Source organism: Cupressus sempervirens, chromosome 9 (genome assembly GCF_028749045.1).
Source record: "Cupressus sempervirens isolate cs-2001-9-10 chromosome 9, ASM2874904v1, whole genome shotgun sequence".
In the NCBI taxonomy this organism is placed as follows: Eukaryota; Viridiplantae; Streptophyta; class Pinopsida; order Cupressales; family Cupressaceae; genus Cupressus; species Cupressus sempervirens.
Window position 1 is genome coordinate 692,760,604 of NC_143126.1, and position 18,249 is coordinate 692,778,852.

At 33.6% G+C, this 18,249-nt stretch overlaps 1 protein-coding gene and 1 pseudogene across 3 annotated transcripts; one reads left to right on the forward strand and one right to left on the reverse strand.

Annotated features, from left to right (window-relative positions):
• Positions 1-2,719: 2,719 nt before the first annotated feature.
• On the reverse strand, positions 2,720-3,648 carry LOC149540603 (putative xyloglucan endotransglucosylase/hydrolase protein 10 pseudogene; annotated as a pseudogene).
• A 5,106-nt stretch (positions 3,649-8,754) lies between these two features.
• Positions 8,755-17,763, forward strand: LOC149540604 (uncharacterized). 3 transcript variants are annotated; one of them, XM_089799649.1, is made up of 12 exons: positions 8,755-9,085; positions 9,388-9,513; positions 14,427-14,556; positions 14,693-14,826; positions 14,963-15,131; positions 15,261-15,439; positions 15,977-16,223; positions 16,329-16,415; positions 16,498-16,643; positions 16,785-16,892; positions 16,985-17,073; positions 17,185-17,763. In XM_089799649.1, the coding sequence occupies exons 1-12, from the start codon at positions 9,017-9,019 to the stop codon at positions 17,690-17,692; spliced, it is 1,992 nt and encodes a 663-aa protein (XP_089655775.1). In that variant the 5' UTR covers positions 8,755-9,016; the 3' UTR covers positions 17,693-17,763. The 3 variants fall into 3 exon arrangements, with proteins under 3 accessions (XP_089655775.1, XP_089655776.1, XP_089655774.1); XM_089799650.1 differs by having other exon boundaries at positions 8,822-9,085; positions 15,977-16,217; XM_089799648.1 differs by having other exon boundaries at positions 8,844-9,085; positions 15,977-16,415.
• Positions 17,764-18,249: the final 486 nt, after the last annotated feature.

Below are 18,249 nucleotides of genomic sequence, written 5' to 3' on the forward strand. Positions count from 1 at the left end.
TTATATTCAAAAGTTACAACTATTGTCTTTAGATCTAGAGATTGTCAATTGGTTCCTTTAAACTTTTCTAATGAATATTTACTTATGTTTAAGTGAATAAAATAATTTCATTGATTTCATTATATGAAATTGGGGTAACTTGGTCTATTGGTGAAGTTGAATGGCTGACAAAGAGCCCACCAGAGATCAAATTTTTTGTTACCAAATTAATTTAACTATTTTTATGAGGGTTGATTTTAACTTACTTAAATTTGTATCATATTTATTTTACAAAAATAGTTTCCAAAATAGATATAAAATAGATTATATTTACTAGTAATCTCTACCACAAGCTTATATAATTATGGAACAAGGTAAACTTTAAGAAACCCCCCTCGAAAAAGAGATATAAAAATATTGGTGAATCTTACATTATTTTGAAAAATAAAAATAATTTCTATTTAAATATTTTTAATAACTAAATTTAATAAAAATGTGGCGATTTTAAATATTTTTAAGAACTAAATTATTAGCCAACATTTCTTAAAATTAGCCAATTAGCGAATATTAACCACTAAAAAATACCCTGTTATGGAACATTTAATAAAATTATTACTAGTAATTTTGAAATTTATGTAATAATAATGTAATTAGGTATATTCTAATTAAAGAGTACTTTTCATTAAATTATAATATAAAAATCAATTGAATTAAATAAATTTATATTCATTAACTTAAAATTGATTCAATAGTATAAATTATTATTAGTCCCTGCCTTATTATAAGGCAGAGAACTAATGTTCCCGTTTGCCCCCCAACGGTTGATATTAACTTTTTGTGCACAAAAATGCAAATCGTATTACAAAGTTTTCTAAGGTATGATATAATGATTTAATTTTCATTTTCTGATTGGCTAGCGGATAATTTCCTGGGAGTTATTCCTATTTTTCAAGTTGAAAATTGGAGAAATTAGAAGGCGGTTGTGTTCTAGAATCTTCCCCCTTCTTCATTGTCGCTGGAGACAACAAGTGCTGAAGGAACGAAGAGAAGACTTTAAAAAAAATGAGAATATTTTCTAAACTCTTGCTCTCTACTCGGATGATTTTTAGGGAATTCTTGGAGGACCCAAAATGAAATTCTGGGCTCCCTGGTTTGAATCTGAAAACCCTCCGATAAACTCTGAGAACTATCTATTTGCAGGGAAGTAGACGAATCCCCATATTTGGAGTGGCACAACACCCTGATACTTTTACTGATCTGGCTTCGAACATGAAGTGATTAGCTGAATCATGTGGAGAGCAAACAGCTAAAATCATTTTAAATTGAACTTCATAACTATGAACATTCTATGTTTGACTAAACATACACTGCAAATGCGATCTATAGCTTTGCGATTTGCTAATTGATTTCTAAACTTCAAATTCGACATATATCGAACTCTGCGATTTTCAAATAGATTTATCATCTTCAAAATAGTATGCAAGAGGCTTGATGCTCATATTTATGGTTGTTTCAGTTACATGCTACTTACTGATACAATAGATATGGTACTAGAGTCTAGTACTAAGAAACATCTCTCGGTGTTCGCAAATTTGAAGTTGTTAACCAACTCAAATATGCATTTTTGTTTCCCATTTTAAGTAGAGCCTGATAAATCTGCGATATACGGGCTATGGCCTTCATTGAGCATCCTCCTCCTCTCATAGCAATCTTTGCCTTGCCCTTCATTTCTCTCATTCTCTCTCGTCTTTCTTCCCTCCTCTCCTTCCATCAATTCCCTCATTGCCCTTCCCACTTCTTCTCTCTTCACAAATCCCTCCTTGTCCATCTGTAAATCTATGGCTACCTCAATCTACTTCACCAGTATGGCCTTGTTCATCCCCTATTTTACAAATAGAGGCCAGACGATCATGGGAACTCCGTGACATATGCTCTCCAGTGTATAATTCCACCTGTAGTGAGAAAGAAAGCATCCTGTAGATGGATGAGTGTTGGTAAACAGATTTGTCACAATAGAATTTTCCCAACGGAGTGTGTGGAAAATTGTTCACAACAGTTGGATAGGCCCTTGATATGCAGCCTTCCTCTGCGTTTAGAGGGGTAGCTCCCTTGTATGATATAATTTTTAAAGGGTTTTCAAATAAAGAATCTAAAACTTCAAAGATCAAGAGAAAGTCGTTTAGGATGAATGCACCACACGCCCTCACAACCTTTTTGAGCAAATAAGAACGATAACAAAGGTGATCAAGAACTACGCTTGAAAGCAACCAGTATTACCAAACACATTCATTATTCATAAACATTCGCACAATACCATGAGAATGTCTACTACAACATATAACAATTTTGATTTTAGAATAAGAAACCCAAAACACATCTCATTTCATTTCCTTGCACCAAGAAGATAATAGAGATTTTTTGATTTCAGAGATAAAAACTGTACATACTTTCCAAAATGTATCTCTTGATCAAAATTTCAGCATAGTGTTCCCTTATTTTAAAACCAAAAAGTCCCTTTACAAAGCCCAAAAGAGCCCTTATATAGACACAGAGGTTAATAACTACCCCTCTATGGTTAGTAACTACCTCCCAAATACATGATTTGGGTAAGATTAATTAACCTCAACAAAATTAACCTTAAATGACAATGACCACTATTTGAAATGTATGGCTTGGAAGATGTCTTCAGAAGCTCGAATCATTGACTTGATATTTGTGAACCATGGTATAGTTGCAGTCCTTAATATTTGGAGAGAGTGCATTCCATTGCAAGAGTAACATTAGGAGTAGTAGTGTTGATTATCTTGCTATCAGTGCAATAATCATAGATAAGATAATTACTCCTTGCCCATTCAAGCTTTCCCTTCAATAAATCATCCAGAGTACTATGTGTCCTTTTGTTCCACCAATTTTGGGCACTTCTAGACCTGTAAAACCTTCGATTTCCTTTCCATGGGCACACTTCCACACTAAAATTTCTAAACGAAGCAACAAAGGACTTTCATTCCAATCTATTTTAACTTTTCCACCTTGAGTAGCCCAATTATCCCCATTCCATATAGTTAAGTATACTCCCATGGGTTGCCTTCTAGGAAATGCAATACCCTTATCTGCATAATTCTTGTGTACTCTGATGGGTACACCATCTACATAAAATATGATGTAGTAGATGTTCCAGAAAATAGAGTATTTGTAATAATCTTGGGCAGGATCAAACCAAAGGTTTATACGCTCCCTTTTGCTATCAATTACATCTACAAATATATTTGTCTGCACAATGATTGGCTCTCCTGAAACATTCCCCAGAAACTCAAAGTCCAGTTCATCATGGTTAGGCTAGTCTGAGGCCAAATAGAATGCAACCATTGTGCCAGCTGAGTTACCAGGAATCAGCTTGATTTCTATTTCAATCTTTCTAAATAGAAACATGTCATTGTAACCAAATGCTGACCTAGAATCTTGGGCCAAAATCAGTTCATTCTCCAATCCATCATTCAGAGTCTTAACACTGGTTGGTAACCATGTAATGTAGAAATCTTTGCTAAAATTCAATGTTTTGGCAGCTTTTGCTATCATCTCTTCCGTAGAACAAAACTTCAAGTACATTAGATCAGTCCCTCTCTGAAGATCCTCCTCGCACTCTTCACTTTTGTCACTATTGACTGTCATCTTTAGTTGTAACTGTGAATTGTCTGGTACAAACTTGGATGTATTGGATTCTTTTATCCCAACGCTTACAATATCCCGTGCTTTGTAAGAAATGACTGAGAACACTTATTTTGTCATTTGAAAACTCTTCTATCGAGCTAAGGAGGGTAGGCGATGGGAAAGCCTCTGTTACACTCCGCTTATGAATTCATGAAGAAGTTTCGTCCACAATAACATGAAGAAAGGTGGTTCCAATGCAGATCACACCTCCCTCAAACTCTGTGACCTTGGTGCCTCCTCCCAATGCCCATTCTAATCATAACCTCTGATCATCACATTTCAGGAAACCAAATCTCTAATGGGCATTTTTTCAGACACATTCCTTGCCTCTGACTGCACTCTGTCGTGAGAACTCTTAAGAGACCTTCTCTATCAGCACCCTCAAGGTTGAAACATGGAGTTTGATTAAACCTTTGAAACACATGTCCTCTCAATAGGGAGTGTCCTCCTTATGTTGAATGTGCGATCACGTAACCACTATGTTACGATGGTCATTCAGTGATTGAAGCAGAGCTTTGACTCATTCGTTGCAAAAATTCTATCTTTTCCAATGTTCTGCCCCTAGCATCTTGGGAGCCCTTGTCTTTTGGTGTGTTAGATACACTAGGTAAACGGATATGTACATCATGGCCACCATCAAGATGAGCATAGGGGAAGAGAGTTCTACAAGACTGACAACATTGCTTCCACCGTTGCATGTGGTTGCAGACTAGAACAATGCGATCACAATCTTCTCTACGAAATTTAGATCATTGACAGAGCTCAAATTCCAATCGAGAACACAGAAGAACAAGGTTTGAATAGTATTAAATACCATGACAGTGATAATGAGCCATAGAGTCTGGTTATTGGGAAACAAATGGGCATAGAAAGTGCGAGGATTTCTGAGAAGATGAGCATAAACCTCCTCCAAACAATTATCATCATTGTGAAGATTTCTCCATTACATATCTTAGCCGATGCTTTAATAGCTGACCCAATTCGTTCTTACCAACACCTCCAACACCACTGACTCCTTGAACTTTAATCTCAATATTAGTGTGTTGGGCATTAGCCTCTCTAGTTCATGATTGATTTGAAATTATTTTGCCATTCTCAGCATCCTTTTCAACCTCTGATTCATTTGACACTAGATTTTCTTACACCACAGACAGAATTACCATAGCCTAATTTGCAAGTATCCTCTTATATGCTAATCTTCTCGCATATAGGAGAAATAGAGACGTAAGAACTTGACTACCAAGTACTGACAACAACAAAAGAACCATTTGTTGAAATATGTGCATCCTTTGTATTCTTATGTTGAGCAGACCAGTCACAATAATAGTAAAGGTAGAGCAACGCAAAGCATCTATGAAGTTCATGTGCTTAGAATCTTTCAGAGGACATGCGCACAAAACAAAAGCGCCCACAAATCCCAAAACCATGAAATAAGTGATATGAAGAATTATGAAACGAGAGGTCTTCTGCACCCATGACAATATATCTGTTAGACTCAAGGTTCTACAAATAGTCCAGTTGTTTCTTGGTGTAAGACTCTGCATTGAGGCAACTTTTTCTTCCTACACACGGGTTCCTTCTTCTTTCCAATAGCAATATTGTGAAGTTCTATGAAAGTGTTGTTGCTAGTGGACATCCTGCTATTCCTCAACAATCTCCATTTTATGTTCAGCAAGATGATTTTCCTTACTTCCAATTCTTGACCTTAATCGGCTAAACAAAAGAGGTTCAATAACTGTATTAAGGAGGTTAATAAATACATGTTTTTGGAGAGGTTAATTAACCTACTCCAAAATACGTAATTTGAAGCTTATCATTAACCTTTTTGAGAGGTTAAGAAATACACATTTTTGGAGAGGTTAATTAACCTACTCCAAAATGTGCGATTTGAGAGTTATCATTAACCTGTTTGAGAGGTTAATGGTTAATGATAAACTTGAAAATGCGTAATTTGGGTCTCTCCATTAACCTGCGATAACTTGTGGCTCAGAAGTCAAATTTTGAAAATTTCAAGTGCTGGGCGGAGCTGAGAATGAGCCAGAGATAGTGAAGGACAAGATCTTTCAAAAACTCAGACACGAAAAGACCAATTTAAAGCTTAAAATGAGGCAAATTTCAAAAATAACCATAGCTCAAAAATTGAAACAATTTTATAACCGGGCAACAATGAGAAAGGATAGGGTCAAGTATCAGAACAACAACGGAGGGAGAGCAATAACAGTAGATCAAACATGAAGTGAATACAAGTTCCAGACATTTGATATCTATAAAGCATAATGTTTTTTGGAAAGTCTTAGACATCGTGTTAAGCATGAGAAAAGGTGGATTGATCAATGATGCCAATATAATTGTAGACATTAAAGATGCATGTTCATCGATATTCCCTTCTCATCGACAACAATATTAATTGTCCACCCTTATCTTTGATAGTTGGTATCTGACTGATTTTTAGTTCTGGATCAAAGCATAATTTAACTTTGTGCAAAATATGGAAGGAGTTGATTGGATTTTAAGGAGACATGAATGCCCTTTATTTATCATGGAACAATTCTATGAAAGAATGTGTTGTGAGAGATGATGGCATTGCAATATAGGAAAGAATAAAAGGAAATACAAAATAACATTGAGATTCCGATCCAAGCGCCAGATTTGCAATTTTCTCACCATAACTTTAGTTCTTCCAGAGTCTTTTACTAGTGCTTCAAATATGTGCTGCAGTGTTGCTATAAGTTTTCGTCTGCATTTTTCACTGTTCTTTGATTTGTTCAAATGTCATTTGTATAGCTATGTAGTAATTCATAACTTAATTCTGTAAAATATTTGTCAAATTAAATTTAGTTCCAATATCTTGTTAAAAAAATTTGAAAATTGATTTAATTTAATATATAAAATTTTAATTTTATTTTCCATGTTTATCTATATTTAAATCCTCATTCTATGTTTATGAGTAAAAAAGATTGTCAACAAATAAATGACTTCAACACTCCTATTATTGTTGGTTAATCACACTTGTTTTCCACATAAAAATAACAAAACCTATAAACTTCTATTTAAATGTAAACCTTATAAAGTCATATCATTCTACAAAGCATTCTATTTTACACAGAAATATTATAAAGACCTTTCCTTTCTGTACAAAAGTTAACAGCTACACGCTCACTATGATTCCAAAAGGCAGGGACTCCAGCTAGTCAAGAGCTCTTGTTAAATATGAAAGACGGTTCATATTAATCATTATTTATTTAACAAAACTTTTAATATTTTTTTAAATCTATTATCTAAAGAATATTATTTTTATTTCTTCAATTGATTTAGATTTTACCAAAAAAAATAAAATTAAGTATTATTATTTTAAAGAGAATATATAGAATTTTGAAAATAAAAACGAACCCTCCAAAATAATTGTTTTGAGCTAGTGACAAACTACAACAATATTAATCTCTTTCCAAATGTGTATTTTCTATAGTTTTCTTAAAAAAGACTTGAAGTTTCATTTATTTTAATTCAGTAGAGTTATTTAAGAATAGAAAAAGACTTGAAGTTTCATTTATTTTAATTCAGTAGAGTTATTTAAGAATAGAAAAAGTTGTGATTTAAAATTGACATTTTTGAGGGATTTGCATTTACAATTTTATTTCAAAAAGAAATTAAAAAATATTTTTTCCCATATTATTAATAGATATGTATTTGTTTAAATTTTTATTTTTTCATTTTTTATCACTTAGGGATGATATGATATGATATGATAGATTTTAATGACGTCTACGAGACTAAAGTAGTCTATGGGACCCATGCAATCGCCCTCCCGAGTCAGGAGCCAAACTAGTCAGTTGCAAAGTTTTGGTTAACTTGTCTCTTCTTCTCTGAATTTTGATAATCAAATCCGTTGTTCTTTTCACTTGATCTTCCTCAAATAAATAGTCGAAGTCTTTGTTCTGCAGAATTTTTGTATAATCAGATCTGATGTCGTTGTAAGCCAAGCATTCCATGACAAAGTGTTGCTCTGTCTCCACTGTTCCCATATTGCAGAATAAACATGTTCTGTCTGCCCACTCTTCCTTTGGAACTTGCCATCTACCAGTTTCACATCGCAGCTGATGTGAACTAGTTCTAATTTGTGTCATCAACATTTTTGTTTTCCAGTTAATAGGTGCCCTTATATAGGCCTTTTCATCATGACTAGAAGTGGGATTAAATTTTTTAATGTAATAAGATTTTTTCCTCCCTATGTGTCTTGTCCACAGAATATTGCAAAATTTTTCATTGACAAACTTTTTTATTTCTTTAATGTTATCCGGGCAAGCTTGGATGTTGATATCCCATTTTTGCATCCATTTGTCATTTTGTTTCATCCATGTGCTTTTCCGCCTCACAAGTTTTTCCTCTATTACCAACTTGGGCCAACGATGTGTTTCTAGACCTTGGGTTTTCTTTAAATAGCTTAGCATTCGGATCAATGCGACGACTTCTAATGGAAAGGAACCCACCTCCGCCAAAAGGATTTCATACAGAACTGTGGTCTTGACTTTAAGATTGCATGTGATAAAGTGTTTTTGAATTCTTTCTACTTGCCGCCATTTCTGTTTGGACATACTACCGCCCCACACTTCACATCCGTATAGAATAACCAGAGTGATCAGCAAACCAAACAGAGTTTTCATGGTCGTCCAATCCCATAATTCTGCGTTCCTGCACTTGTTTTGTAAAGAGTATAAAATACTTTTAGAAGAGTCGTTTCAAGGAGCGCAAAAATACTTCCTAAAATATTGTAATCACGAGTTCGTCTCCTTCGAAGTTTCCGGGTTGTAATACAATTTTTTTTATAAAAAAATTGAATCAGAAAAATAATTAAAATTCCAGCAAAATTAGAATTAATCAATGATAAAATAGAAATTAATGTTCACAAATATATTTTAAAAAAAATATTTTAAACTTTTGAAATTGTTTTAATTAGAAAAATTAATAGCTGACTAAAAACATTAGTTCCCCACCATCTATGGGGGACTAATAATTTAATTTATAATCCATTTACCTAATATAATAAACATTCACATTAATATATAAACTCAAATTTTCTGATATTTCGGAATTCTAAACTACTAAATATCTTCGGATTACCTTCAACCACAAATAGATTGATTTTCCCGTTACAATAGTATATAAACTTAGAACTTAAAATTTCAAAAGCTTCAGAAACCCGAGGGTTCGATTCAAAAATCAGAGCGTTCGATTCTAATTTCACAACTATTTTATCTGAAAAGCGTCTCTCGTTGAGGTGTAAATTTACAGGAGAAATCCGACGCAAAATCCGAGTGCAGGGTTGAGCAAAATGGGCCTGCTTTGCTTTGTCTTAGACATTTCTTCCTTTCAACCTTCCCTGCTGAAGGATCTGAAGCAGGTGAAATTCATACTCCAATCTCATTCCTATTCCTTCAATCTTTAAAATTCATTCAAATTTCCTAGTGATATTATACCCTAGCTTGTTCTTGGCAATTATTTCAAGCTGTGTTTGGATTCAGAAAGTTAATTTTTAGTCATGATAAAATCTTTGAATCTTTCGACAATTTGTATCTTGCACGGTTTTCAATGCAGTATTTGCTTTATAATTTTTTTGACAATTTATGTCGTTCTCGGTTTTCAATGCAGTGTTTGCTTTATAATTTTTTTGACAATTTATGTCGTTCTCGGTTTTCAATGCAGCATTTGTTTGAGCTTGCCAATCTTTATGCGCTCAGAAAAGCTAATAAAGAGGAAATACATAAATGCAGCTACAGTGCTATTGCTTTATGCTGCATTCAAAAGAATGACGTCTCCGGATCGAATGAGGTCAGTTTTTCTTTTCTTTAAGGTTGTAAGGTCTCGCGGTCTGTAGTTCTTTTCCAATGAAAAATGCAGAGTTCTTGCGATGTTTGTTCTATCTGCGATTTCATTTTATTTGTCTCGTTTCCTGTTTCAAGCTCGAAATGAACTTGTTTCATGGACATTTGACGAATTTCAAGCACATTTATTAAGGTTATCTCGAAATTTGAATTAAAAATGATAGCATTACTCCGTCAATTTAGTGCTAAAGACATTTAGAAGTTAAATAGAGATTTTTTATTTTGGAGTGCTCAACTTTGCATTCTGTGGAATTCTCTGCACGATATAATTTAAAATACAAAAATAAATAATGTCGGTCTCTTTGAGATTTTATTTTGAAACAGTGTTTGCCCCTGATGTATGCTAACGATTTGAGCACAATAGTTAAAAAATTAAAGATACAAGTAAAAATTTAAAAAGCCGCACGATTAGCTCATGTTACACGAAATGGTTTGAACTCGTTCTGGTAAATAATAAAATTCAGGTAAATTTTATGAAAAAAATTTGATACGTGGAGAATCTTGCAATGCAAAGCCTATTTATGTACATTACAATTTGCCTTGTCATTTCAGACCGTGTAAATGCAGTAGCTACGGTGTAATAAAATGTCAAATCAAAGCCAAAAAATTGCAGTAAGGGTTTCCAGAGGGTTAAATTTGAATGCACAAATAATGGAATACATGAATGATTTTTCGGATTATTTTATAAAACTGTTTGTAAACATTCCGTGTTATACATTGTCGTTGTTTAAAATGTAAGTCGGTTAGGCGTTTCTTTCCCTCGAGTTAGACTACATTTTTACAACTGAAGATGCGCAAGCTTAGAAATTAAAAGAAGACGATGAACACTGAATCCGAGTTTTTTTTCCTTTGAGCTATAAAGGAAATTTATTGTTTTTTGACACCCGCCTCTGGGATCCGAACACTAACACATGTAAAACGAACTCTGGGTTTATGGGGCTAGTAATATGGAAACCTAGAACAGTTCAATTTCTTCATAGCTGTGTCCCAATCAACCACATTCAATGAAGGCTCTCTCTTAAATAGCATTAAAAAAATGCTTAGAATTCTGGTTGTCTAAAAATTGCCTTTATGAGGATAAAATTCCACACGTATGATACATTAAAGGCATTAATGACTCTTAGATGTATACAGTTGGATTTTAGCTTCCATTTTAATGTTTGTTTTATTGTCTCAGCATTACTCAGACTTTTAATGCTATGGTTTACCTTAGTGCTATCGGCTCTCCGTATGTTGCAGGGGTCATGAAACTCTGTTTCAGCAGACATGCTATTTCATATGCAGTACTTATTTTCAACTTAAGAAACGTATGCGCAAATTATTTCAAATTGATTAAGATCTTGTCATCATCGTGAATCGTATTTACATTTTTAGGCTATCTAAGATCAAACGTTATCAATTGAATGTTACGTCCAGACTCCACATGCATGACAAAAGGGCCTTTAGGCTTTACGCCATAAGGACGAGAGGAGAGCCATCCATGTATAGATAGGATTCTATAACGATTTGGGCATAGTTATGTATGGTTTAGTTCAGTCATACTTGCAGAAATCACACTCTGTGCTAATTTCTGGATAAAAGCTGTGATCTATTGATAATCTTTTGTGATATATCATTTTTATCAAGTTTTTGCTTTAAAAGATTTAGGGTTTCTCGGAGTTCCCCTTATTTTATTCCTAATCCTAACCCAAAATTTTCCCTTATTTTATTCCTTATCCTAACACAAATATCTTTGGCTTAACTCTCTTGCATACACTGCACAATATTTTTGACTTTTTGAAAATTAATAAAAGCCTTGAGCACCTGCTAGTGACAAACCGTTAGCATATATGTGAAATCTAAATGATTCCTGCAAATCAGCTAGGCCAGATTTTTCACTATGAAAACCAGTTTCCTGTAGGGTTTCCGTCCCAGGGATTGAAAAGTTGAACAACTCAAATTTTGAAATAGGTTTTCACTAAAGAACTGTTTAAACAACTGTTTAGAAATTATAATTTGAAAACACTTTTCGAATAATTATTGATAATCCTTTTACTTCATAAAGTGACTTTATTATTTCTGTTATTTTTGTGATATATATATATATATATATATAGTCACTCAAGTTCACCTAATTAAATAAATAAAATATTATATTATTTATCAATGTGCCTTTGTTCGACTGGTGAAGTTGGAAGGATCTTAATGAGTCTACCAGACATCAAGTCTCGTTGAGTGTACAACTCTTATGTTGAAATAAAGAATGAAGTCAGGATTGTACCCCGGGTGAATTTGGCAGAATGAATACCCCTCAGTCTTTGGTTTCTACCCAAAGAAGTTCAGTCTAAGGCTCATGCTCCCATATTGAATAGCTAAAACAATTTTGTAGATGACCTCCATTAAAAAAATAGTTTTTATTTTTTTATTTTTATTAAAATAGTTTAACAAAATATACAAATTTGAATTTCAAATACAATATAAGATCATACAGGGCCAGCTAATCATACTTGATTTATACAAAAAGACTGATATATCAAAGAAAATTGCCCTATGTCTGTTGAAAATACTGCTATACAAAATTTATATATACCATGGTCTGTCACATGTGAACTGTTGCATAATTTTCCTTCTAATTTTTCACTGTAGCTGTATAAATCCATTCCATTCCATTACAGTGACTCAACTATAAATTCATTACCTTGGTTGAAGTGAAATTTTGCCTTAATGTGCAGACCAAGGTCCCTCTAAATAGCCACTGCTGGCTGAAATTTCTGATAGCTTTGATAGGAAGAGGTGTTCTCAATTTTATTGAATGGTTGGCCACATTTGACCATGCTTGATTTCATCTTTCATATTTTCCATTGTCCGAGTTTGAAGAATTTATTTTTGGAGATTTCCATTGTTAAGATCACCTGCAAATTAGCTAAGGAAGTGCTCTTCCTGCCAATACCAATTTCCCGTAGGGCTTCTGTCCTAGGGATTGAAAAATCAGACAACTCAGACTCCCTAAGAGGTCTCTCATCAATGATAAACATTCCAGAATGAAGAAAATGAGTCTCTTTAACCTCTTTATAATCCTCTATAGTACTTCCCAGAAATTATAATTTAAAATCACTTGTTAAAATAGTAATCCTTTTTACTCCATGAAGTGACTTTACCATTTTTGTTACTTTTCTGACGCTCAATTCAATTGAATTTCACTTATCTAATAATTAAAATAAGTTGTCTTTTAATTTTCCTTTGTGGAGAATTTAATGTTCAATTATTCAATTATATTTATTTCTCACACATCAAGTCAAATTTGCAAAAAACTACAAAAATAGTTCAAAGATGACTTCTGAATACGCCAACATACTTTGAAAGTCACTGGTGATCAATCTTATTAAAATTTGACACTCCAAAAATAGAATATTCTTTCTTGAAGTTTGGAACACACCTGAAATGTGGAAAATGCTATTAGAAAGAACTAATCAACTCAATTAGATCCCTTGTAATGTCCATTTTATTCTAAACTAACAATTTCAACAAAAGTAATTCATCTACAAAAAGATATTTTATTATTTTATAATAAAATTACATAATTGTTGTGCCAATTAAATCTTATAAGCAATATTAATTAATATCAAAGCATTTATATCAAGAAACTTGTATACAAATAATCTCTTTAAAATTAATTATTCTAAAATCATACACATTTGTTTCATATCATATTTAAATATTTTCCAGAGTCAACCATATAAGGAATCTGATGGAAAATCTTGATAAGATGCTGGTTCTCAACCAAGCCTAAGGCATGGAATGAGCCTCCAATTCATTTGGCCCCTTGGCCAGCAAGTATGGCAAGACCTTCAAACCATCCATCTCGGGGTGACATGTTTAATGAGAGAAGGCTAGTATATTTCATCTTCCTATAAAAGATTTCACATCGATTCCAAACCTTGGAAATCAGACAATTAATGACTATCCTATGTTTCTTGATAGGGTGCTAGGAGAGTATATTCCGCAACTATGCCAGAGGGCATGAAATGAACCTCCAATCCATTTGGCCTTGTTGCCCACAAGTATAGTAGGACCCCAGTCCATCCACCTTGGGTGGCATAGTTGATAAATTAATACTTGCATAGCAATTATTTGAATTTACCTCAATATTATGAACTTTTGCTCTTAATTTCTAACTGAGGTTTATTTTTAATTTCTTCTCCAACTCAAACTTAATATTTTGATTTTATTTGATTGATGGATTGTTGCTGAATGATTGAAATTTGATATTTGTATGAATGATTGAATGAATGAATTCCTTCCGCATGATTTAAGGAATTGGTGAGTAATGATTGAGTGATTGTTGATTAAATAATTGATGAGTAATGATGTAATGAATGCTGGTTAGATTTATTGGTGAATGATCATTGAACGGATGCTGATTTGATAGAGTAATTTGCTAATTGATTGTTTTCTTGTTTTGATAATTGATGATTTCATTTGTGGATTCATGAGTGATGATTGATACTCATACTTGAATGCTTGGAATGATTTCTCCTTTATACTTTATTTGTGAAAGGGTCACCACATTTCATACAAATTGAGTCAACACACTTTTGAGAACAAATTCTGAGAAATATTTATATCTTTTTGAGCCAAAATAAAGTATAGTGGTTATCAGCTTTCAATTAAGTGGGTTATCTAAATCATTTTCATAATTTCTAGAACATCTGTAGTGTACACATCTAGCTGCTTACGACAAATGCTTGATAGTTATAGCGTGCTCAATTGTGGCGACTGTTCATCTTATTTTTAAATTCACATTTTAAAATCTTAATGTCTTTATTTTTGGTGTCTAAAACTATCTGAAATTCCTAATTGAATGCATTCTCCCTGAAACAGCTTAGAGTAGCTTATCATCCACAAGAGAATTTTAATCTTCGAGATTTCCATCATGCTGTAAATAGCTTGTCTACAGATCACTTACTTTCAAGATCAAAGGCTTTTGAATTTTCACAAAACCATCAACAAGGTACAAGTCAGATTAAGCTGCATCAATGAAAGAAGGCATCTCTGCTTTCCTTGATCTAGATCATCGTGAAATGATTTTACCATGAAATCCAAATTATGTTGTTTTGATGTTGCTGTTTGAATGTGGGATTGAATAGTGTCATGTTTGAATACACTTTTGACGAGCAATGGAGGACTGTATTCCTGGGGTCCTGAAACCATAGGCAGGAAAGTCGTCATGATCAGTAGCTTTTTCATCGAGAATGCTGTATCCTTCCGGAAAACTGTGATGGTATGTTGAAAAAAAAATATCCATAACATTATTCGAAGTTTCTATATCATGCTATGGTACTTTTTGATTGTCATTCATTCAAATTTCCAACAGTTATTACCAATTTAATTCCCAGATTGGCACATCATTTTACTAGGATGCAGCTGATCATTGTGTGACAATAGAATTCATTCAGATCGAATGTGAAAATCACACAAAAGTTCAATGGGGAAGTTTTTCAGAGTCCATGCTCGTAGAAAAGGTTAAAGATTTCACAAATAGTATCTCTGATTTTAAAAATTGTTTGTTCCACAGAGTTCAGAGAGGTATTTTAACTTGTACTTTACGTTTATTTTGTAGGAAGAAGTATTTTCGAAACTTTTGAATCATTCAAGATTACTATATGTTTGATTTTCTTAACCTTTCTAATACCATTCCATTTTTTACCAATGCAGATCATTGGAGTTTTTGCAGTCTTGTTAAACAGTGGTTCCAATATATCAAAGATGAACTAAGAGAGCCTGTGCAAGCAGTCTTTGTTTCCAAAGATAATCTCGTGGATTCTACAAATAAACTTTTCTGCAACCTATTTCCTACAATAATGCATATCGAGGACAAATTCAGGCCTTGCCAGGTACAGGCACATACAAGTCTGCCATTTACAGTACTTTCTTGCCTATATATTTTTAATTGTGTGAATTGAAACTTAAGTTGCACCAGAGATCAAAAGCTTTATTTGTCTAGTCAATTAAATATCACTAATTCACTTCCTTGTTGAGGAGATATTTTCCACAGCAAGTCAAATTCTGATATTGCTATCAGGATTCACAGTGTACTTCAAGATTCATTGGCACATGTTTCATGATTAGTGGTTGACAAGAACCCATTTCTTATGAGAATGAATGGAACATTTAATATTCATTGCATCTATATGATGTTTTTGTTGATAAAAATTTAATTGCTAATTGTCCTTTCAAATTAGATTATCAATTTTTTTTATTGATCTTAGAAACATACTCTGAGGACTGATGTGTTGGCGTCTGGTTGTCCTGATATGAGAGACAGTCTAGTTTATTTGCAGGCATTGTATTTTTGGAGTTCTTACATTGCATATATGCACTTATCAATATTTTCGGGAGTTAGATTGTTATTTGTATGCTATTTTGGCCAGACATGCAGATGCCATGGAGCTTCTACAGACACTGTGAATGCTGTGAAGGAAGGAAATAAAAAATCAGTATGCCCAATTACAGGCCAAGAGCTCGATACTTTTGACTTGACTGAAAATGGATTAAAGATAGGGCTGCAAACAATTCTGCTTCTACCATCATTTAAGAAGATACAGAGACTTGAACCTGTCTCTACAACTGTAGTATTTAACATCATTCAGTGTGTACGATTGGTTTCTTTGAGTGAAGGTCCTTGCTTTGTTGACGCATGCATATTTTCACCTTCAAAATACACCAAAATTAAGTGTTTTTTGCATGTGCTGACTAAGCATTCTATGTTTCTGGGTCTTGAAGATCTGCTCTTTGGGTCTTCATTTATCATATTAGCTTCTTCCAACCATGTCACAACAGAGGGAGATAAAACAAAGACAAATTATCAAAGTAAGCAACATGCAAAGACAACAGACTTTTACTTACACCAAGAATCGCTGAATCTGATTAACACTGTCATGTGACTTGACAGCTTTTTTAGGTCTTTGTCGAGCTCTTGATTCAATGGATTGTGGATTGATTTGCACATCATCCTGTGATGTTGAATGCAAGCTTGAAACTACTTTTCCATGCTTTTACCTACTTCAAGCGACCTACACTGGAAAAATGCTACTTCGAGTAAGTTTGGAGCCCTTCTTAAGAGCATACCACTTGCAATATTATTCGTTTTGAACCCCTGGATATGTTTTTCTGTAACAGCCATTTTTGTTCTTTGTAATTTTTGTTAAGCTCACAAGATTTCTACCTCTTTTATTGAAGAGAATTGCTGCATCAGAAGAATATTTACCTATTCCAGATTCAGTTGAAGCAATGAATACTGATGTATCTGAGGAGTTCGTAGCCTCCATCAACACCAGCTTGACAAAGGTGATTCTCCTTATACCATTGTCACAAATTTGTAGAACTGTGAAGCATTTTATTTAGAATATGTATCCAGCAATTTAATATTTTCGTTGCAGCTGGGGCTCCAAGATTACAACCCTCTAAACCAAGAGCGGGGTTGTCATACAAAATTAAATTGGCTTGTTAAAGAAAGCTTACAATTCAGGTGTGTTAATTTAAAATGGTTCCATGCACAATAGGTTATACAAGTTTTATGCATCAAAGCAACGTTGAAGGCAAAAATGTGGACTTCTAATTGGTCATGCTCTTATTGCAGATCCGTACCGTTGCCAATACCAAATACACAACAGAATCTTCCAATCAGTAGCCAAAATTTGCCAATCGATAACCATAAATCTGTGCCCAATCAATCATCAAATCCAGATGGTGAACAGAATTTAGCTATCGGCAAATACAGGGCAGATCAAGGGAATCTCCAACCTGATAACATGAGAAGAGAAAGACATGAAAATATGAATATGTCACCAGGTATTCTTGCAAAGGGACAGATTCCAAGTATTCTTGAAAGAATAGAACCACTTAGAACTTTCAATAAGTTGAATGTTAGTTCAACTGCATCCCTATTAGAAACTGTAAATCAGTCAACACCCAGCACGCCACACACCCAAGCACATAGCTTATCTCAAAAATCAAAAGCTCTAATAGGCATGAAGAAACCTTTGCTTCCTTTTCAGCCATCCCAGCTACCACAACCAGGCTTCAGTCCAAATCCAACTCCACAACTTAAGCCTAACTTTAGGAGGATCAAGAGATCAAAAAACTAACTTTAGAAGGATCAAATGATTAAAAAACTAACTTCATTCGAATAAAAGAGAACAAACTTTGAACTTGTAAATAGGACTTATATGATTGTTTTGAATATTGGCTTGTTTTCAGCTGAGATAATGGCTGCTAACTAGGCATTTTGGAACAGAATCTTGCTTGTTTACGATTAAGAAACATTTTGCTGAATGCCTAAATAAAATATGTAACATACAGAAAAGCTAGCAAACTAATAGCATATCAGATTTCATTCTTATGAGGTTTGAGCATTTTAACGTAACAGCAACCTGAAGTTTATATGTTCTGTATATAAAGCTATATAGAGAGGAATATTGCTAACATCAAAGTGAAATTGTAAAATAGAATTTTATGAATTTTATTTCTAGTAAAAATATCATGTACCAAACTAAATTATGAAAGCAGCATGCTGTTCAAGATCTTTCCTATAGACTGGAGTCTCCTGTGTTTATAGACGACTTTTACATAGTTCATCTCTTTCTATGTATATGGTGAAAGCATGTCTTAACTAGATCACCAGAGTAGCATTTGTGCTTCACAG